The sequence below is a fragment of the Chiloscyllium punctatum genome, chromosome 10, assembly GCF_047496795.1.
Source record: "Chiloscyllium punctatum isolate Juve2018m chromosome 10, sChiPun1.3, whole genome shotgun sequence".
Taxonomy (NCBI): Eukaryota; Metazoa; Chordata; class Chondrichthyes; order Orectolobiformes; family Hemiscylliidae; genus Chiloscyllium; species Chiloscyllium punctatum.
In genome coordinates this window covers 25,208,082-25,231,359 of record NC_092748.1, presented here as the reverse complement: position 1 = coordinate 25,231,359, position 23,278 = coordinate 25,208,082, and the positions used below count along the sequence as shown (strand labels likewise).

General features: G+C 44.0%; 1 protein-coding gene across 2 annotated transcripts in view; it reads left to right on the top strand.

Annotated features, from left to right (window-relative positions):
- The window catches only part of trpm2 (transient receptor potential cation channel, subfamily M, member 2), a 186,221-nt gene that overhangs the window by 127,072 nt on the left and 35,871 nt on the right, over positions 1–23,278 (top strand). For both annotated transcript variants that reach the window (XM_072578733.1, XM_072578735.1), the window contains exons 22-28: positions 3,163–3,334; positions 5,793–5,973; positions 7,887–8,068; positions 11,263–11,395; positions 11,882–11,963; positions 12,147–12,234; positions 13,296–13,444. In XM_072578733.1, coding sequence (XP_072434834.1) covers positions 3,163–3,334; positions 5,793–5,973; positions 7,887–8,068; positions 11,263–11,395; positions 11,882–11,963; positions 12,147–12,234; positions 13,296–13,444 — 987 coding nt within the window. The remainder of the gene's footprint in view (positions 1–3,162; positions 3,335–5,792; positions 5,974–7,886; positions 8,069–11,262; positions 11,396–11,881; positions 11,964–12,146; positions 12,235–13,295; positions 13,445–23,278) is intronic.

Below are 23,278 nucleotides of genomic sequence, written 5' to 3'. Positions count from 1 at the left end.
GTACTTTTGCATGTGCTTCTATGTGTGTGCACGAGTGTGTGTGCATATTCCTATGGTAAACAAACATAAGCTATCACCATGTAAACTACAAGTTAACGACCTTATCCTTTTATAAACTCTTCGTTACACAAACCTTCCTCACCCTATACACACAAACGTGCACAGAGATGAATAAACATACAGGGCAAAATAGGTTACGCACAGGGGAAAATTGGGAAAGCAGTACAATAGTTCCTACTCACGGGTTGCTGTATGATTCTTACACTGATCAGAATATTGTTTTTCAATTGGCTTTCTCTGAATACTTCCATTGGTTTACAAGAGGCACAGGGTGGCTGGGTCAGTTATTAAAGGTCTCTGATTTGTCAATACAGTTGAAGTTAAAGATAATGGGTTTTCTTCGGGTTGAAAATGGTGTTTGACTGCAGGGAACAGAGAGACCACTCCTGAGCTTGTGGAGATCTGATCACTTCTCTCTGCACTTTATTCCTCACCGAAACTCTTCAGTCACCTGAGAACCCATCACACAGTTGTTAACTGGCAGAAGGCTCTGTCATCAATAATTGATCACTTGTCTCAAGACCAATTGACTTCTTTTTGCCAACATGAGCTCAATTTGAGTACAGAAGCCATAAGTACTGGTTAGCTTCAATTCCTGCTTGATCAAATAGCTGTTTAAACATTGCTTGCCATAAGGGTCCAGTGTCTTGCAGCAATCCTTCACAACACTGTTTTGAAGATGGTTCTTTCTCATTCCAGTCCATAATTTTGAAAAAGCTCAAAGATGGTATGGTATTTACACAGCCTAAGCCTTGATATTATCCAGGTCTTGTTGCATTTGGACAGAGACTACTCCAGTATCTGAGGAGTTGCAAATGGTGCTGAACGTTATGCAGTCATCAGCAAATGTCTGACTTCTGACCTTAGGATGGAGGGAGGGTCATTGATGGAGCAGCTGATAAAGCAGGTGAGAGAGTGACAGAAAGAAAGCGGAGGGGAATACAGAATGATGGCAAGAAAGAATGAGAAGGACAAAGATAAAGAGGGGAGGTGTGGGGGTGGGGGGCATGAGGAAATTGAAAGAAAACTGCAAAAGAGATAGATTTATAGACCAAAGAAATGAAGTTCATTGCAGACACAAGGTAAGAGAAAAAGTAGCAAGCAGAACAGAAGAATGAGAGAAGGGAAGGAAAGGGGGTAATGAGAGAATTCCGATCTGAAATGTGTAGACCAATATGATGTGGGAAGTCCCATTAATATTTTGCATTTGCTGCATGGTGTAAATTGTGTATTTAAATTGTGGGGCTCACTGTCACTCGGGCTCCTCTGACTGGTGGATTATGTGTCCTGCCTTGCCCCTGTGTCTTCGGTGAAGGTTCAGGCTGATGGTACTGCCACCAAAACTGTCTCTGAGAAGGAACTGACTCCTTCAGAACAATAGAGGTGCAGCAGGGTTATAACTGTGCCCTTTTCACAGCAAGATACATATGGGCTCCATTCATCTTCTTCCAGTGAAGATGTGAAGTGCTCTGCCTAACCCATATGGTGAAAGGGCAGCTTCTTGGATATGGCATTCATGCTTGTGTTGAAGAAAGACATGATAAAAATTGAAATAACTCCACAGAGGCCAGTATGCTGTCACCAAGTCACCCTTTATTTACATGTGGTGAGTCTTTGGAGAGTCCTTCACAACTGATCCCGCAGAAGCAGCTCTTGAATTGAATGGAACCTCTGACACTTTTTTTTCCTTCATTTTCCCCCACACTACCACCCAACAGCTGGAGTGTTTATTTCTCCCCGGTACCCATGCTGTGTGTGTGCACGTGTCAGACACAGTAAAAAACAACAGGAAGAAAGGAAACACCCGAGTGGCCAGTGACAAGCGGTGCCCTTCTCAACAAAGGGCAATGCTGCGTGATCAAACAGTGAAGGGGAGGCCAGGGATTAATTCAAGAAAGAGCTGGAGAGGAAAATAAAGCACTCCATTCCCTGCGGTGCCCACCTTTCCCTGAAAATCTCGAGGGTGTTGGTGGACACCACGTGCTCTTTTTCCAGGGACGCCCGGGCTCTGACATAACCATGGCAGAGGGGCAGGCAATCAGCCCTACCAACCCCCTCCACGGCTCGCTGCCTGGACCTGTTTATGGCCAGTTTGGCCAGGCCCAGGAGCAGACACTCCTGTTTATTTTTTAAAATCTTTTTTCTTTTTTTTCACTTTTCCCTCACACTACCACCTAACTGTGGCGGTGCTTATTTTTAGATAAAAATTTTCTCCCCACCTCCATCCTCCTCTCCACCCTTCAGGGTCTCTCCCTGTATTCCTGATGAAGGGCTTTTGCCCGAAACATCAATTTTACTGCTCCTCAGATGCTGCCTGAACTGCTGTGCTCTTCCAGCACCACTAATCCAGCGCTTATTTCTCCCCAGCACCCATTTCGTGTGTGTGCAGGTGTGAGACACAGTGAAAGACAACAGGTGTACAAAGTTTTATTCAATTTCCACCACCAGGAAGAAAGGAAACACTCAAGTAGCCTGTAAGAAGCAGTGCCCTTCACATCAAAGGGCAATACTGTGTGATCAAACAGTGAAGGGGAGGGCAGGGATTAAATCAAAATAGAATTGGAGGGGGAAATAATACACTCCATTTCCTGCAGTGCCCACCTCTCCCTAACAGTCCAAGGGTGTCGGTGGACACCGCATGCTCCTTCTCCAGAGACACCCGGGCTCTAACATAACTGCGGCAGAGGGCAAGCAATCGGCCCTAATAACCCCCTCCACAGCCCACTGCATGAACCTGCTTATGACCAGGGCGCCCTGATTGGGGCTGCTAATCTGGTCCAATCAGGGAAGTCTTAGTCTAGGAGGTCCACCTGGCTGACCACATCAGAGTCACCACAAAAGGAAAGCCAGATTTGTCTGCTTGCCTTATGGTACACTTTCCTGCAGATTCTGACTCCACAAACGTGTCACCCATTTACAGTGCCTCTGGACAGCTGTTCCTGACAGGAAATCTGGCTCCTTCACCAAGATGAAGGATGCGAGTTAACCCAAACTGTCAGCTAACAATCTTCTCAGCCATTTCAGAAGTTGTTTAATGCCTCAGTGCACTGCCTAATGTCACCTTCCACAAAGAACCCATGACTGTCTTTTTCTCTGCTCCAGATGAAGGATATCTTCTTCTTTCTGTTTCTACTGATACTGGCAATCGTGGCATACGGTGTGGCCAAACAGGGTATTCTCATCCACAATGAACAGCGGTTGAACTGGATATTCCAGGGGGTGGTGTACCAGCCGTACCGAATGATATTTGGCGAAATCCCGAATGATGTCAGTTGTAAGTTCACTGTCCTATCAGATGACCTAAATCATCAGACTTGAGCAAAAGCCTGTCAAAGGTGCTTTACAGCAGATGGCTCTTCAGAGAGTGTCCACTGTTATAGTGCAGGGAATAGCTCAGAATTAAATTATTAAAAAAAAACAACATGGTATTTCAACTACATTCTGTGTTATTTACAATTGGGATAAACTCATCAAGCCCTAGCAGACCACCGCATTGCACACAGTGAAAGTAAAATTTAACAGATCAATATAGTTTACGTTAAGGTTCTGTGAGCTTCTTTTGCATGCAGAATATTAGTTTCTCTTCTAAAACCTCTAAATAATGGATTTTTGTTGTTGTTGTTCACAATTCATCTACTCTTCGATACTACAATGCAATAAGTTTACTGTTTAAATCCGTACAGGTTTTAATAGGACAGCTATTTTGAGCACAGAAAGATCTCAGGTAACTACTTGTGACGTCATCGCCACTGAAAACCATGGTACCCTTCTACAGCCTTCACAGGACCGCAAACAGTAATGAAACCCCCGGCCCTAACTTCCACTGTCATAAACCGTCCTGTATCGAATAGACCTTTTTTCACTGATGCACTGGAAAATGTCTTGTGCCTGTTGTGATATCTACCCATTTATAGTTTGTCCACTTGGGAGAGCAGGTTCTGTTCTAGGATGTAATGATGCAGTGATTATGAGACTAAATTGATAATACAAGGAACATAGGACTTTGAGGATATGTAAACAGTTTGTTTTAACCAGGCATGAGGAGTGAAGACCAGTAGAGTGTGAAGTTGTCAGAAGGAAATTTTCTGGCCTCGATGCTACTCCAATTCCACAACAATTTGTATGATCCTTTTAAATCTCTTATAAGGCAATCAGTACATAAAAGACTACATTAAGACCCTGGGATAAACCACACTCATCAGAATATGTACGACTGGTCTTAGAGAATCTAACCAGTGTGTCCTGTGTTCAGTTTGTGTTGCTCCAGCACTCGGCCCATAACACTGACAATACTCTTGTGGTGTAGTGATAGTAACCCAGCCTGAGTTCAAGTCCCACCTATGCCAGAGGTGTGTAGTAACCTCTAGGAACAGATCTTTAAAGGAAGCTTCGTCTTAAATTAAGCCTCAAGTCTCTCAAGAGAAATCATATACCTCGGATGTCTGAGCTGTTGAATAAAGTGTAATAAGACTTACGCATTTATTAAGATTGAGAGTATCTCCTGGATAGGAAACAGTTAATAGTTGATGCATTTTTTCCGCCTGCAGGAATGTTTGTAATGGAGTTCCCAATAGATTACACGAGCTGGGAGATTATGATGAATTTATGTAAAGCAATGGTTAGACCTCAGCTGGAGTATTCTGTACAGTTCTGATGCCACATCATAGTGTGAAGTCACTGGAAAGAGTCCAGAGGAGATTCACAAGAATGGTTCCAGTGATGAGACCTTTCACTTATCAGAATAGATGAGAGATTAAATGATGAAAAATGAAATAACTCCACAGAGGCCAGCATGATGTCACCAAGTCACCCTTTATTTACATGTGGTGAGTCCTTGACACTGCTCCAGCTCCCTCAGAGGCAGCTCTCAGAGTTAATGGAACCTCTGACACTCATGTTTTTTATTTCTACATTTTCTCCCACACTACCATCTGACTGCGGTAGTGCTTATTTTTCCCCAGCACCCTTAAAGTGTGTGTGCAAGTGTGTGGGACTGTTCTTGGAGAGGAACTGATCCTGAAATTGTAAGAGACTGGACAGAGTGGATAGGCATAACAGGTAAAAGTACTGACAGAATGAGTGCATGGAGTTAAAGCATTATTCCAAGAGAAGTGAATGCAAGGCAAGAAAAAGACTAGTTAGGGTCTAGAATGCATTGCCTGGAAATGTAATGGAGGCAGGTTCTATTGAAGTGTTCAAAAGGTGCCTTGGATGATAATTTAATTTAAATAGATACAATGTGCAGGGGATGGGGAAAAGACAAGAGATTGGTGCTAAGCCTAACTGCACAGAAGCTAGTGCAGGCACAATGAGTTGAATGATCTCCTTCAACAGAGTAACAATTATATATAATTCAACTGAAGACATCCTTTCCCACTCAGAATCAGGACCTCAGATTAATACCGGCCAGAAGGATTGGTGGTAGTGAGTCTATCAATGTGCCAGAGATGGCAGTGATGGTATGGATTCTGATCATTATACTGGGCAGGGCAGCCCTGGGATCTGACATGATAATACTCATGCGTCCCAACCATGGTCCACAGAAAGCCACTCAACTATATTATGGAGATGCTGCAATAAATAAGTCCCAGCCCCACCATCTCTGGATGGCCAATACCCAGAGCCTGAGATTATATACCAAAATGGTTGCTTCAGATGTTACTTCACTCATTTGTTTGTGCATGCCTCAGTTCAAATGATCAACTAATGAATATCTTCTCTTGCCCTTGAAGATTCAGGCTTTGATCTGAGTCAGTGCACGGTGAATGGCAGTGACCCCTACAAACCCATGTGTCCTGAGCATGACAGCGAGAAAATTCCCACCTTCCCAGAGTGGTTAACCACCATGCTGCTCTGCCTGTACCTGCTGTTCAGCAACATTCTCCTGCTCAATCTTTTGATTGCGATGTTCAAGTAAGTGAAAACAATTTTCCAAGAATACGTTAATTACTAGTCTCAGTCATTCTGACGATGAAACCAATCGATTGTTGGAAAAGAAAACACCCATCGGCTTCATTAATATGCTTCACAGAAAGAAATCCTACATAATCTGGCCTGTACACCACTCCATACACTTTAATGACCTTGGCAATCCGAGCAAGCCACTCAGTTTAATTAGAGATGGACAATAAACGTTGGATTGCCCAGCCATGCCCACATCTCGTCAAATAATTTTTTTTTAAAAAATGGTTCCATTTCGATATTTTATGAAAAAAGACAAGGACCAACTGAAGATTTGAATCTTCAGCTAGGAGTGGGCTAATACCAGTGAGTTGAAGGTGGGAGTAGTCTAAAAGCACTGAAATCAAAGATTGTCCTGGATGAGTTTGAGTTTAGATTAGGGACATTAGACTAGGCAAAGTGTAACAGGAAGTCAATGCTGAGTTATAGTACTTGGAAAACGATAAGATGACGGAGAAGATGAAGTGAAGTGAACTATGGGATTAGAATCATAGAATCTTGTGAATGCAGAAAGGGGCTATTGAGTCTGCACTGACCCTTCAAACAGCATCCAACCAGACCCTATCCTGTATTTGCCATGGCTGATCCCGCCAGCCTGCACATTCTTAGTCACTACAGACAATTTAGCATGGCAAGTCCACCTAACCTGCACATCTTTGGACTTTGGAAGGAAACTGGAGCACCAGCAGAAACTCATGCAGATACAAAGAAAATGCGCAAACTCCACACAGACAGTCACCCAGGGCTGGAATCAAACCCAGATCCCTGGCACCATGAGGCAGAAGTGCTAGCCACTGAGCCGTGTTTTAGACTGAGCATTAGAGGATTTGACTGAGTCCGATGTGAAGTAGGACAGGTTGTGAGTGGGATTAGACTGGGAAGGATGTGAACTGAGATTGTGAGTGAGAGAGACCGGGGCTTACTCAGGAGCCATGCCGACTTGGCTATGGGACTAATATTGCAGATGCTGAAAATCTGAAACAATACAGAAATTGCTGAACAAACTCAGCCAATCCAGTAGCATTTGTGTCGCGAGAGGTAGAGTTAACATTTTGAGTCCATGGACTCTTTGCAGTGGGACCTTGCTCACTAAAAATCGGGCTGCTCTGCTCTAACTTAGACCACTTTGTGCACTTTGGGTTTAGGACTGCAGAGAAAACTAAATTGTGTTTGAAATGAAGACACTGACCATTTAAATGTCTTTATGTGTCTGTAAACTGCGCAGGAAGTGAAGCCCTCACCAAAACAGGAAAGGAAGCATGAGGGCTTGAAGTTTGTGTTTCTGCTGTTTCACAACTTGGTGAAAATCTGATGGAAAATGAAAGGGCTTAGGAAACAATCTGGAGAGTGGGGAACGACTGTGTGAAATATTCCAGGGCAATGGTGAGAGAGCAGGTGAAGATGGACTGGGTGGGATGTTAAATAATCCATTTACTTGGAACTTCTCTCTCTCACATACTCTCTCCACCCACTCTGCCAGACTGCTGAGAATCTTCAGCATGTTGCTTTTTTTTTTAACTTTCGGGTCTCCAGCCCCCACATTGTTTAGCTTTTCTACTGGTCTATTGAAGGATCCAGGCAGTGGGCAGTTGAATGAAATTAGATTTGCGGAGAGGTAATAAAGGATTGGGTGGGTGAACAGGAACTTGAAATGTTTCAAGACTCAATAAGTTCAACAAGGATTCCATTTTCTGGATGATTCCATGAACTTCAATGAGCACAGGAAGTTCAGGGGGAAGAGTTGAGGTGGTAAACTGCATTCTGATGTACTGAAGTCTTGCAGAAGCAAAGATATCTGCTTTAAGAAATGGTGAGATAGTTAAGTGTATTACTCACTTCATGGTCACTGGTCTTTCTTTCCTCAGCTACACCTTTCAAGTGGTCCAGGACAATACAGATATAATCTGGAAGTTTCAAAGGTATCCCCTAATCGAGGAGTATTACTGCCGTCCACCTGCACCCCCTCCTTTCATCGTATTCAGTCACATCTTCCTCTTAATTGAACATTTAGTGCAGCGGAAACCAAGATGGAAGCATAAGAAATTCAGTAAGTGCCTCTCTCTATTCATTACCTCACTGACAAGCACACACTTTAATATGAAGGTTGAAAAAAAAACACTACTTTTAAGAGGGCACATCCCAGCAGATTTTCTAAAGGCAGTGGTGATGTGCTAAGGTCACAGAGACCCAGGCTAATGAAATTTGAATTCAATTTGTTTAAAAGTGTCTGGACTTACGCTCACCCAAAACAACCCTGGATGTCAAACCTATCTGGTTTACTAAGGGCCTTTAAGGAAGAAAATTTCTGACCTTACTTGGTCTGGTTTGCATGTGACTCCAGACCCACAGCAATGGGGTTGACTGCCTTCAGGTAATTAGCCAATTCAGTTTTGAATGTCTCAACTGACCGTGCCTCCACTTTCCTCTCAGGGAGTGTGCTCCACTCGTAGAGTAATAAATATTCGCCCTCACGGTGCAACTGCCAACCACCTCCAATCTCAGCATCCCCTGATTCCGGATTTTCTATTAGTGGAGCATTGTTGTTTCTGGTGATCTCTGTGCACTTTCAGAAATATTCACTGAAATATTCAGAAATGTCACAGCTACCCGATGGAGGAGCCACACTCCGAAAGTGAATTGGCCATCATAAATTGCCCGTAGTGTAGGTAAGGGGTAGATGTAGGGGTATGGGTGGGTTGCGCTTCGCCGGGGCGGTGTGGACTTGTTGGGCCGAAGGGCCTGTTTCCACACTGTAAGTAATCTAATCTAATCTAAATAAACCTGTTGGGCTATAACCTGGTGTTGTGTGATTTTTAACTTTGTCCACCCCAGTCCAACACCGGCGTCTCCACATCAGAAATATTCCAATCAGCCTTTGCCTAGAGTCCGGCTTGGTGCTGTCTGCTTGCTGTGTCATTCCAGCAGCCAATACCTATTGCTCATTTCCCAGTACCCTCTGCTTATTTCCCAGTGCCATCTCTGTATAGCCCAGTGTCCATTGCCATTTACTGTAACAGATTAATCTAAACCAGCACAGTTTGAGCAATAATTAACAGGTAAAAGAAAACATCAAATGTAAAAAACACATTTCACCTTGATATAACAAAGATGTATGTCGTTGTGAGCACTCACTGGCACCAAATGCAATCTCAGTCTTTCAACTCAGTCTACATAATGTAGACTTTTTCACATATTGCTAGAACATTCCAGTCCTTTTGTTGCAATCACTCTACCCAAAGACCTCAGACATAGTTATTGCTGACAAGACACATGTGCTCAAACCCCTTCTCACTCAAGCCATATCTTTCCAGAATGCCCAAAGACTGTCTTGCTGAAAGCCTTTAAACAGCTGAAGTTGGCTGTGAATTAGCAGCAATAGGTCCTGCCCAATCCATAATCTTCTTACCTTCCCACCTTCAGTTCTCTGTCCTTTGCATTAACACAGTTTGTGCTCTGTTCCCAGGTGGCTGCTTCACCACAAAGATTCGAAAGCTACTAAATAAATAAAAAATCCATTCTGCTTGTTTCTTCTCTCATAAACTGCCAAACAGAAAAAAAAACAATTTGAAACTGAAAACCACCACAATTATATGTTGATTTACCCTTTGCTTCTTAGATCTTCATCCCCCTGTCTAAGCCTCAGGTCTCACGGACAATTCTGAGGTGACAATTCCTTCTGTACCACTGGCTCAGAATCCTGGAATTCCCTCCCTAACAGTTGGTCACCCTACAGCAGTTCAAGAGGGCAGTTCATCAGTGCCTTCTCAAAGGCAGTTAGCAGCAGGCAATGAATGCTGGCCGACCGGCAGTACCACGAATGAATAAAAGAAAAAATAACGGGATCATAATCAGGAAACCAGTTAATCCTTTTTCCGAATACTCCCAATTCATCTTGATCTCAAAGGGGACAAGACATGTTCCTTCAGTAGCAACCTACAGTGAGATTACATGTGCCAGCTATCTCAACTAGCAAATGGAATTGACGTTCACTAATTGTTGATACTGTTACCCATGAGGGGTCATGCCAACCCATATGGCATGACCTTTGTGTATATGATGTGTATACTAATACACACAAGTGTGTAAAAAAGAGTATTAGACTAGATTCCCTACAGTGTGGAAACAGGCCCTTTGGCCCAACGAGTCCACACTGACCCTCCAAAGAGCAACCCACCCGATCCATTCCCCTCTGACTGATGCACCTAACACTATGGACAATTTTAGCATGGCCAATTCACCTAACCTGCACATCTTTGGACTGTGGGAGGAAACCGGAGCACCCGGAGGAAACCCACGCAGACACGGGGAGAACGTGCAAACTCCACACAGACAGTTGCCCGAGGCTGGAATTGAACCCAAGTCCCTGGCGCTGTGAGGGACTCCCTTCACTGAGCCACCGTGCCATATATGCCATGTGCCTTTAGTACTCAAGTTTAAGAGCAAGGAAGTGATGGTGGAACTTCTAAAATGTTGGTTTGACCACAGCTACAACATTGTCTGCACTTCTAGAATCTAAATTATCAGAGGGATGCATTGTATTGGAGAGGATGCTGAGGAGATTTTTCAGGATGTCGCCTGAATTTCAATTATGAAGAGAGATTGGACAGACTGGGAGATTGAGGGAGTATCGTTGCGATGTATAAAATTATGAGAGGCAGAGTAGACAGGAAGAAACTTCTCCCCTTGTTGGAGGGATCAATGACCAAGGGGCATAGCAATCAAGGGAAGGAGCAGAAGGTTTCAAGGAGATGTGAAGGAAACCTTTTTCACCCAGAGCATGGTGGGAGTTTGAAACTCATTGCTTGTAAGGTTAATCGAGCCAGAAATTCTCCTAACATTTAAGCAATACTTGAATGTACACTGACAATGCCAAGATACACAAAGCTCTGGGCCAAGTGCTGGAAAATGGTTAGGTGGCTGTTTTTGACCTGTGTAGAATGGTCTTTTTCTAAGTTATAGGCCTCTATGATTCAATGGCTGAGGGCCCAACTTCATTGTGTCAGCATAAAGATAGCTTTGCATAGGTCCAGCACTCTTCATTTCCAGATGGATCCCTCTTAAATGGAGGATAGTTTCTCCCCCTGCAGGTTTTACCAGGAAATTATGAATAGCCTGTTACCCTTTTGTCAACCTCATCCATCATCCCCTGTCCTTACTCAGCACACCCACTGCCCAGTTTCCCACTAACCCAATATGTAGCTCCATGATATCTGATCAGGAGCTTGACCTTTCTTCCTACAGAGAAACAGCTGGATGAGAAAGAGGAGGCTGAGCTATTAGCTTGGGAAGCTATCATCAAGGAGAACTACCTGATGAAACAAAACCGCCGTGAGAAACAGAGTCTCAACCAACAAATCAACTACACCAAGGAGAAGTGAGTGAGGCAATTGGCTACAAACACACCCTCCACCTTTTGGCCACCTTCTTCTTACTGCCTGTCCTCTTTGTTGTCTTCCTGAATGAGCTGTTCACCAGCCTGCTCTACATTGTCCATTGCTCAAGGTCCTGAGTATCAGAAAACCACATTCCACAGGGTTATAATCATCTATCCCACTCCCGAGCTTCAGCAATAAGTTAATGATCAGCCATGATCAGGCATGAAGGCTGAGTGGTCTACTTCTGCTCCTATGTTCTATGTTTCTCCAGAAATCTTTGACCAAACTAACCTTGTTGATGGTATGTGGGGTGAATCTATGATTAATTCAGGCTGTCTTTCTCTCTTTTTCTCTTTCTTTCTCTCTTCCTTGCTTCATCCCTTCATCCTTACCTCTACTTTTGCCCTAAACCAAAACAACTGCAATCACCTGGTGAGGCCTGGCTTTGTTCTGACCTCCTGCCTCTATCTGATCATGTTTTCCAGGGTGGATGCAGTGGCAGAGGCAATCGACCTCAACAGGGAGGGCAGTAAAATGGAGCACAGAATCTCTCATCTGGAGGAACAGGTTTGTTTGTCAGGGAGGGATGGGGAGGCAAAAGGAGACCTGAAGACGTGACACAACTCATTGAGGAAAGAATTGATTATTGTAGCCCATCACCATGAACCAATGGCCTTGTCACTCGGCAAACTCGAAATTAACCTGCCAATATCAGTTTTGCTGAGACGTTTCTGTGATTTGTTCCTTTAGATGATGCAGACCATGAGGGCCTTGAACTGGATTGTGAACACACTGATAGAAAAAGATTTTGGCTCCAGGGAGAGTGCACCTACCCTCGGTATGTTTTCTTTCACTCACGTTCTGTTCAAGTCCCACCCCTGAGAAATCCTCACAGTATCCACAAGGTATGGCATCGCTTGGTTAGTTCGCAGTGTTCACCTCTCAGCCATTTGGTTTTGTGACAATTCATCTTTAAAAGGGTATCTTTGGCTGGTGTAGTTATCAGATGAACGTCAAGTACTGATGATGTGAGCTGTATTGCCCCCATCAGGAAGAGCCTGTGTGCATGCTCGACAGTAAACTGAAACCTCTCACTGGGCCCATATTCGTTTGCTGCGTGTATCACACTCAGAAATATAACTTTATTGGTTAAATTTGGAAGGATATTGTTGGCCGAGCGTGAATGTTGCAGCACTTTGTGTTCAAGCATTGGCATATTGCCCATTAACACATCGGAAAGAGGCATTTAATTCCCGCCATGTTCTAATGAGCATGTGCTACATGCAAGTATATTCAAATCAGGCTCCTGAAGCATGTTGTCAAGAATTACGTTCCACCAGGAGCATCATCCGAGCATTAGGAAGGTAACCTTAGGCCTGCAGTACATTAAAGTACATCCTCCCACCTGATACACCACTGCTGGGACCTTGCCAAGTATCTTCTCAAAATTTCAGGTTAGACTTTCAACGAATGTACAGTGAAACAAATGGAGTTTTACTCTCAATCTAACCCTGTACTGTCCCAGGATTGTTGATGGAGACAGTATAGAGGAAGCTTTCTTCTGTGACTAAACTCATGTTGTCCCTATCCTGGGAGTGATGGATGAGGCCAGTTTCAGGGAAATTTTACTTTCAATTTGCTTTCATTTAAAAGAGTAGAGAGAGTTTTACTCTGCATCTAACCCTGTGCAGTCCATGTAGGGGAGTGTTTGATGGGGACAGTGTAAGGGGAGCTTTCTTCTCTATCTAGCCCATGTGGTCATGGGAATGGTGTTTGTTATTGGCAGTGAAGACCTGAAAGGTTCCAGACTCCAAATGCTCATGATCCTCTGTTACTGAATACTAAGATGAAAGGTGTTGTGGACACATTGCTGAATCTCAGATCTTTTGTCCTATTCAGTCATTTCTGACAACAAAGATACAGAGGATGAATTCGAGGCTGAGGCAAAGGAACTCAAGCCTGCGTGCCATGTGCTTGCCCGAAGTTTGGTATATCCAGGTACCAACATTAATCGGTTTCCTGTACCTGACGAGAAGGTGCCATGGAAGGTAATGAATGTGCTATTTCCTATATTTCGTACCCCTACCTCTTGTGATTCACAACCTCAGAGCTCAGTTGTGTTATCAGGCAGCCCTATGTCTACAGCCTTGATAAAATGCTGCATAGCAGCTAACTCCTGGCCCCTGCTGCTGAAGTGGAAGAGCTGGCTCAAGGAATCAGTTAAATGAATGGTTAAATAGCTCACAAGAAATGTTGTGGCCATCAAACAATTAGTGGTTGATGGAGGCATTGGGCAAAATCTTTTAAGGGTCCAAAAAAGTGAGATTTATAACAAAATCAGGCGAAAATCAGAATCAGATGGGCCTCAGGTGAGGCCCGTGACATCATTGGGTGCATCTCGCTCCATTTTGTTTTGCACTTCTGAGAGATCTGAGTGCCCTAGTGCATGAATAACAGAAGAACAGTATTTAGGTAAAGCAAGTAATCAGGAAAACTAATAGAATATTATGATTTATTGTAAGGAGAGTTGAATACAGCACTTAGCAGATTATGCTTCAGTTATACAGGATATTGGTGTGACTACATCTGGAGTACTGTGTATGGTACAGGTGACAATACTTATAGAAGAATTAGAAGCAGTTCAGAGAAGGTTTACTCAACTAATACCTGGCGAAAGTGAGGATTGCAGATGCTGGAGATTAGAGTCAAGATTAGAGTGGTGCTGGAAAAGCAAAGCAGGTCAGGCAGCATCCGAGGAGCAGGAATATTGATGTTTCAGGAAGGAGCCCTTCATCAGGAATAGTGATGATTCCTGATGAAGGGCTCTTGCCAGAAACATCAATTTTTCTGCTCCTCGGATGCTGCCTGACCTGCTGTGCAATTCAAGCACCACTCTACTCTTGACTCTAATACCTGGAATGAGTGGATTGACTTATGAGGAAAGGCTAACCAAGCTAGGTCTGTATCCTCTGGAGTTTAAAAGAGTCTATGAAGATCATGCTCCTCTAACAAGGTTATGCTATCCCTGACTTTTGCCTCTAACTCAAGCTGCTTCATTTTCAATTGAATTTTAGCCATTTCTAAAGATTCTGACGGTATTTCCGGCAAATACTCCCCTTTCATTGTACAAGTGTTTGTTTAAACTTGAAATCCTTTTGCCTGAGGCACCCCCTTACAATAAATCATAACATTCTATTAGTTTTCCTGATCACTTGCTTTACCTAAATACTGTTCTTCTGTTATTCATGCACTGGACCACTCAGATCTCTCAGAAATGCAAAACAAAATGGAGTGAGATGCACCCAGTGATGTCACGGGCCACACCTGAGGCTCATCTGATTCTGTTAGCTATTACGACCTCTCTGACAAAAAAAGCTAAGGACAGCATAACCTTGTTAAAGGAGCCACATCATCACAAGTCAGAGTTCATTTCATTGAAACATGAGGAGTCTTTACTGGGTGGATGTGGAAAGGATCTTTCCACTTGAGGGGGGATCTAGAACTAGGGGTCATCATTTAAAGATTTCATGGCTACAATGTAGATTTGAGGAATGTAGCGTTGAGGTAAAAATCAGATCAGCCATGATCTTGTTGAATGGCATAATCAGTGGCTGAGCGTGACTGGCTACAATGGCTCTCACAGGCAGTTCATACTGCCCATGGATGGGTGTATGTTGGACCTCCCAATCTGTCATTGCTGCACCCATCCTACCCCAATCTGTAATTGCTGTGCCCTCAATACCCAGCTTCCCCACTCTCTCACTGCTGCACCCAAACCCCACATAGATGCCGTTCCTATCTCTCACTATTGTATCCACCCTCAACACCCCAGCCCTCCCAGGCCTAGAAGGCGTTTGCGAAAGCACATTTTTCCAGGAGGCAAGCAGTACTTTTCCTCCTTCCTGGAAAGTATAGCCCCTAGCTCAGTTTGGATCCAGTCATCTTTCCATGTCCTGTTCCCCAAGCAACATACTACTCAGCAGGTATCTGCCAAAAGACCAGCGTCCCTATCTCCTGTGCCATCTTGAAAAGCCCATTACACACCCAGACAAGCACTGCCAATCTGAACTAGTGCCTGGACCTGGCAGACAGAGAAAATCGGTGCCTCATTTAGTGGGCAGGGTGTTAGACAGGGTGGTGCAGAGTACTGTCACAGAGATGAGATACAGTGACTGGGCAAGGGAAAAGATTTAGACCCCTCGAGAGGGCTGACTCAGGATGACACAATGTAGTATGGCACCACAATGTAAACAATGACACTGCTGTGTGGTGTGGCCCTCCTTATCATCTTCTCAAAAAAGCAACTTTAAAAACAACTTTTGAAGCCTGTCCTACCCAGCACTGCCCAGTGTATTAACACTCTGAGGGTGTTAATTGCATCTCAACAGTGTAGTTTGAGGCCTCAAGATGCCTATGGATGGACAGCCTAGAGGGCAGTTTACTCGCCGCTCCCATTGTGTTAGGGGGACAAGTCAATGGGTGGGGAATGAGAAGGCTTTCATGCTTAAAATCCAGCTTGTAATGCTGACATGTCTCGCAGTGTTAGGAGAGAGTGTCAGGACCCCAGCTGCAGTCTTAAATCTGGGTCAGGAGGCCAGAACAGCCATGCAGGACACCCAATATAATTTACCCCCACAGCCTGCCATCTCTGGGGGTTCCAGCTAGTGAGCACCCATGAGTCATGGGGTCAGCTCAGCTTCTCGGTCAGACTGCCTGTTGCCGTCCCAGTCTGGTGCCCAGCTGCAGGACCGCCAGTTGCCTCAGGAAATGGAGCTTCTAGAACGGAGCAGTGGCTGCTATCAACTCAGACAGTTTCTTAAGAATGAGGATGATCCTCTTCCATTGTGGGTCCATAAGACTATAAGACATAGGAGCAGAAATTAGGTCATTCATACTATCACTCAATTATGGCTGATAGGTTTTTCAGGAGGAAGTGGGGACTGCAGATGCTGCAAATCAGAGTCGAGAGTGTGGTGCTGGAAAAGCACAGCAGGTCAGGCAGCACCTGAGAAGCAGGAGAATAGCATTTTGAGCATCAGCCCTTCAACAGGAATGTTAGGTTTCTCAATCCCATTTTCCTGCTTTCTTCCCATAACCTTCGATCCCATTGGCAATCAAGAACTTATCCATCGCTGTTTTAAATATACTCAATGACCAGGCCTCCGCAAACTTCTGTGGCAATGAATTCCATAGATTCATCACTCTCTAGCTAAAGAAGTTTCTCCTACCATTGGAAACATCTTCCCAACTCCACTCTGCCCAGACCTTTCAGTTTTCTGAACATTTCAATCAGGTCCCCCTTCATCCTTTTATACTCCATTGAGGAGAGTCTCAGTGTCCTCAAATGTTCCTCATATGTTAAGCCTTTCATTCCTGGGATCATTCTCGTGAACCTCCTCTGGACCTGCTCCAGGACCAGTATGTCTTTTCTGAGGTATGGGGCCCAAAATTGCTCACAATATTCAAAATGTAGTGTGACCAGAGCTTTATAAAGCCTTATAACCTCATCCTTGCTTTTGTATTCTAGTCCTCTTGAGATGAACGTCAACATTTTAACTGCCTTCCTAACTACCAACTCAACCTGTACATTTACCTTAAGAGAAACCTGAAATCACAAGTTGCTTTGCACTTCAGATTTTTAAACCTTCTCACCATATAGAAAATAATCCATGCCTCTATTCTTCCTACCAAAGTGCATGGCTTCACACTTTCCCACATTGTATTTCATCTGCCACTTCTTTGCCCACTCTCCTAACCTGTCTAAATTTTTCTGCAGCCTCCCTGTCTCCTCAATACTACCTGCCCTTCCACCTATCTTCGTACCATCTGCAAACATAGCCAGAATGCCTTCTGTTCCTTTATCCAGATCATTAATGTATAAAGTGAAAAGTTGTGATCCCAGCACCAACCCTTATGGAACACCACTAGTCACTGGCTTCCATCCTGAAAAGGAACCTTTTATCTCCACTTCTGCCAGACAGCCAATCTTTCTAAACGTGTTAGTACCTTGCTTCTAACACCATGGTCCCTCATCTTACTCAGCAGTTTCCTGTGCAGCACCTTATCAAAGGCCTTCTTGAAGTCCAGGTAGATAACATCCATTGGCTCTCCTCAGTCTAACCTGCTCATTACTTCCTTCAAGAATTCTAGCCGATTTGTCATGCATGACCTCCCCTTGATGAAACCATGCTGACTTTGCCCTATTTTACCATACACTTCCAAGTATTCAGTAATCACAATGGACTCCAAAATCTTACAAACGACTAAGGCCAGGCTATTCCATCTATAATTTCCTGTCTTTTGCCTTGCTCCCTTCTTATAAGGAGGGGGTGGAGGTGGGGGAGGCTTTACATTAGTGATTTTCCAGTCCTCTGGGACTCTCCCTGACTCCAGTGGTACCTGAAAGATCACTATTATAGTCTCCAGTATCTTTTCAGCTGTCTCCTTTAGGGACTCTAGGGTGTAGCCCATCTGGTACAGGCGGTTTATCCACCTCCAGACATTTCAGTTTTGCTAGCACCATCTCCTTGGAGATGGCCATTATACTCATCTCTGCCCACCCCTCCTCTTGAATTTTTGAGCTATTTCTCATGTCTTCCATCATGAAGACTGAAGTAAAGTACTTATTCAGTTCCTCAGCCATTTCTTTATTCCCCACTACTGCTTCTCCAGCATTATTTTCCAGCGGTCTAAAGTCCAGTTTTGCCTCTCTTTTGTCCTTTATATATTTAAACAAACTCTTGCAATCTTTTTAGATTAGATTAGATTAGATTACTTACAGTGTGGAAACAGGCCTTTCGGCCCAACAAGTCCACACCGCCCCGCCGAAGCGCAACCCACCCATACCCCTACATCTACCCCTTACCTAACACTATGGGCAATTTAGCATGGCCAATTCACCTGACCTGCACACCTTTGGAGTGTGGGAGGAAACCGGAGCACCCGGAGGAAACCCACGCAGACACGGGGAGAATGTGCAAACTCCACACAGAGAGTCGCCTGAGGCAGGAATTGAACCCGGGTCTCTGACACTGTGAGGCAGCAGTGCTAACCACTGTGCCACCGTGCCACCCACTAATATTACTGGCTAGCTTACCTTCATATTTAATCTTTCCATTCAAAGAATCCCTACAGTGTGTAAACATGCCATTTGACCCAACAATTCCACATGACCCTCTGCAGAGTATTCGACCCAAACTCATTCCCCTACCTAATTACTTTACATTTACCCCTGAGTAATGGCACCTAACCTACACATCCTTGAACTCTATGTGCAATTGAGCATGGCCAGTTCACCTGACCTGCACATCTTTCGATTGTGGGGGGAAACCAGAGCATCCGGAGGAAGCCCACGCAGACACAGGGAGAATGTGCAAACTTCACACAGAAAGTTGCCCAAGGCTGGAATTGAACCCAGGTCCCTGGTGCTGTGAGGCAACAGTGCTAACCACTGAGCCACCGTGCGGCCCCAAAAAATCTTCTCCCTCCTTATTTTTTCTTTTATTGGTCTTTGTAAGCTTCCCAGTCCTCTGGCTTCCCACTGCCCTTTGCCACATTATAGGCTTTCTCTTTTGCTTTTATGCTGTCCCTGACTTCCCTGATCAGCCACGGTGACTCATCCTCCCCTTAGTATGATGTGTTTTCCTCAGGATGAATTTTTGATGTGTCTCTCAAATTGCTCCCAGAAACCCCTGCCATTGTTGTTCTACTGTCTTTCCAGATAGGCTGCTCTCCCAGTCAATTCTGCCAATTTTACCTACCATCATACCTGCCAATTTTAATCTGTGTCACAAGCTTATTCATCATATTCCTTATACTGTGCACATTCAGATACAACACCTTCAGTACTGTATCGACCGTCCCTCTTCTCATTGTTACTTATTGACCCAGTGTGCTTGAAGTTTGATTCCTAATCCTTTCCAAACACACTCCCTGACTTGTGTCCTGGAGACTTTAATAACTCTTCTGAGTTCTCCTTTCTTTTCATCTCCTTCATATTTTTCAATTCTGTTCGATCGACCCCCACAGATGTTAACATGCAGCTTTGCTTCCCACTGATCATTGTACTTCTTGGAATTTTACACTTTCCTTCCCCTCCCCCCCCCCCCCGCCCAACCTTTGAATTTAAAGTCCTGGTGACCACTCTATTGACCCTTTTCGCTAGAACACTGTCCCAGTTCAATTCAGGTGGAAACTGTCCCAACAGTACAGATTCCTCCTGTTCCAGTACTGATGCCAGTGCCCCATGAAAAGGAATCTCACTTTCCCACTCGACTCTTTTAACCACGTGTTGACTTCCCTTATTCTCCAGTCCCTATGCCAATTTGAATGTGGTTTGGGCAGTCTTCCAGAGATTATAACCACTGAGGACCTGTTTCTTTAATTTGATTTCCACTTCCTGATAATCTCTGAACAGATCCCCTTTCCCGATGTAGACCACAACAACTGGACCTCCCCCTCGCGCTCCAATACCGTTTCAGGCCAGTCAGAGATGTCCGAAGTAGAAAGTGAGAACTGCAGATGCTGGAGATCAAAGTCAAGAGTATGGTGCTGGAAAACCACAGCTGGTCAGGCAGCATCCGAGGAGCAGGAGAGACGACGTTTCTGGCATAAGCCCTTCATCAGGAATATGCCCTTCATCATTCCTGATGAAGGGCTTATGCCCAAAATGTTGATTCTCCTGCTCCTGGGATACTGCCTGACAGGCTGTACTTTTCTAGTACCACAGTCTCAATATACCATGCAGGACTCTCGATCCTGTTTAAAAGGGATACTATCTATCTCCCTAATTATTACATCTACCGCTTGTCTTTTTGCTCCCCCTTCTTGAATAGCCTCTGGGTCCTGAGGTGATGGAATACTCCAATAGTGGACATGTCCAACCAGCCACGAGAGTGAGCTTACGTGGTGCAGATGATGTGCAGAGCTCACTTTAGTGTTATCAGCCATCCTGGATCAGACATGGACAATGTGTAGCAGACATTTCAAATCTTCAAAAAGAAATACTGCCAATAATGTCTGTGCAAAATACTGTAGATCTACTGTAGGACAGTTGCTCTAATGTTCGTGTCCTCTCAGGCCAACATCATCAGCATCAAGGCACTGGTACAACCAGTGGGTGGTTCAGTAAATTTGCAGATGATACAAAGATAGGTGGAGTTGTGGACAGTGAGGAGGGCTGTTATCGGCTGCAGAGGGACTTAGATATGATGCAGAGCTGGGCTGAGGAGTGGCAGATGGAGTTCAACCCTGCCAAGTGTGAGGTTGTCCATTTTGGAAGGACAAATAAGAATGCGGAATACAGGGTTAATGGTAGGGTTCTTGGTCAGGTGGAGGAACAGAGGGATCTTGGGGTCTATGTACATAGATCTTTGAAGGTTGCCACTCAGGTGGATAGAGTTTGTAAGAAGGCCTATGGAGTATTATCGTTCATTAGCAGAGGGATTGAATTCAAGAGTCGTGAGGTGATGTTGCAGCTGTACAGGACTTTGGTTAGGCCACATTTGGAGTACTGTGTGCAGTTCTGGTCGCCTCACTTTAGGAAAGATGTGGAAGCTTTGGAGAGGGTGCAGAGAAGATTTACCAGGATGTTGCCTGGAATGGAGAGTAGGTCGTACGAGGATAGGTTGAGAGTTCTCGGCCTTTTCTCGTTGGAACGGCGAAGGATGAGGGGTGACTTGATAGAGGTTTATAAGATGATCAGGGGAATAGATAGAGTAGACAGTCAGAAACTTTTTCCCCGGGTACAACAGAGTGTTACAAGGGGACATAAATTTAAGGTGAAGGGTGGAAGGTATAGGGGAGATGTCAGGGGTGGGTTCTTTACCCAGAGAGTGGTGGGGGCATGGAATGCGCTGCCCATGGGAGTGGTAGAGTCAGATTCATTGGCGACCTTTAAGCGGCATTTGGATAGGTACATGGATGGGTGCTTAATCTAGGATAGAAGTTCGGCACAACATCGTGGGCCGAAGGGCCTGTTCTGTGCTGTATTGTTCTATGTTCTATGTTCTATGTTCTATGTTCTATGTTCAGTTAGTTGTATATTTACAACAACAGGAACTTGGAAACTTAGAAAATTAGAAACTTCAGCTGTGAGGATAGATTGATGAAGTTGGGGCTGTTTTCCTTGGAGAGAAGGCTGAGAGGAGATTTAATTGAGGTTCTCAAAGTCTAGAACAGGCTCAACAGAGTCGATCTGGAGAAGCTGTTGCTGCTCAGAAAGGGAATTAGAATAAGCCAGTATGGATTTAAAGTGAATTACAAATGAAGCAAGGATGATGTGAGAAAACTTTATCAGATAACAAGTAGTTAGGGCTCAGAATGTACTGCCTGGAAATGTGGAAGCAGGTTCATTGTGATATGCAAGAGGACATTGGATGGTTATTTGGATAGGCACAGTTGCAGGGATATTGGGAAAAGGCTGGAGATTGACACTATGTTGTGATGCTCATTTGAAGTGCTAGTGCAGCCACAATGAGCTGAATTGCTTCATTCTATACTGACAGAGACATCAGTGTCCTGGATTTAGTTGGTAAGAACTGCTGCCTGTTTGCCCAGAGCCAAACTCTGCAGAATTGTACTAAGATCAGCAGAATTTTCGAAGATAGCAAAGAGAAACCAAAATAAAAGGCGGTGAGGGGGGTAGGCAGGGAACAAGAATGAGAGCAAACTAACCAGGAATATAAAGATATATATAAAGATATATTTCAAGAGCTTTTATAGACATAACGAGTAGAGTAGATAAAGGAAATAATTGTGACCAAGTCGGAATTATGTTCAAGAAACCAAAATTGTGGGAGAAACTCAGCAACGTCTGTGGAGAAAGAAACAGACGTTCATGTTTTGAGTCCAATATGATACTTCTTCAGAATTGAAAAGAGAGGTGTTGGGTTTACACTGTCACAGAAGTTTCCAAAGAGTAAAAAGAAATTATTATAGGGAATGAGGAAATGGCAGAGATTTTGGATAACTATTGAGTGCTGCTCTTCACAGTAGAAGAGACAAATTACACAGCAGATCTAAAGAGTAACTTGGGGCTAATGAGCATTGGGGAATTAAAGTGATTAATGCATTGTACTAATGAGTACAAGATACTCGATTATTTAAGAGGTTAAAAGCTTACAAATCCTCAGAGCCTGATGGCCTAAGGCTCTATTAGAGATACTGGACACATTGTTTATGAGGATAGATTCCAGAAAGATCCCAGGAGATTGGAACCCCATTGTTCAAGAGTTGAGTTCACCTGACATTAGCCAGCAGGACAGTGCTGGAATACATTGGTAAAGAAATCTTTGTGTGTTTAGAAAACAGTCAGAATCAACATGGTTTAAAGAATGAGAAATATTGTTTGGCAAAATGATTGAAGTTCTTTAAGAATGTAACAAGTAGTTTCAGGCAATCCAGGTGTGAGTCATTATAGAGCACAGATGGAGAATTGGTTAATAGTCAGGAAGCAGATAATAGAGATAATTGGGGGGCGGGGAGGCTGCCTTAGAGTGGCTGGAAGGTGGGAGGGACTGGGGCTTGCTGGTCTGTATTGTATGCACTTTTTTTAATGTAACTGGATTGTCTTTTTATGTACAAATGTCAATGTTGCTGTCTTGTAATGTTTGAGACTGGGATTTGAGGTTTGTCTTCATTTCCCTGCAAACTGGTTGAACGTTAGGGTTTGGGACCTAGTTTTGCGGCTCCTATGCCTTGTAAAATTGCTGTTTCTTTGCATACAGCTGCTAATGTTAACTTTTTTTTTGTAAACTGTTTTGTAATTGTTTAATAAAATAAAAAGAAAATAGAGATAATTGGGTCATTTTCAGGTTGTCTAGTGGGGTGTAACAGAGCAGAGTTCAGACCTCAGCCATTTATAATCAGTTTATATCCATTAT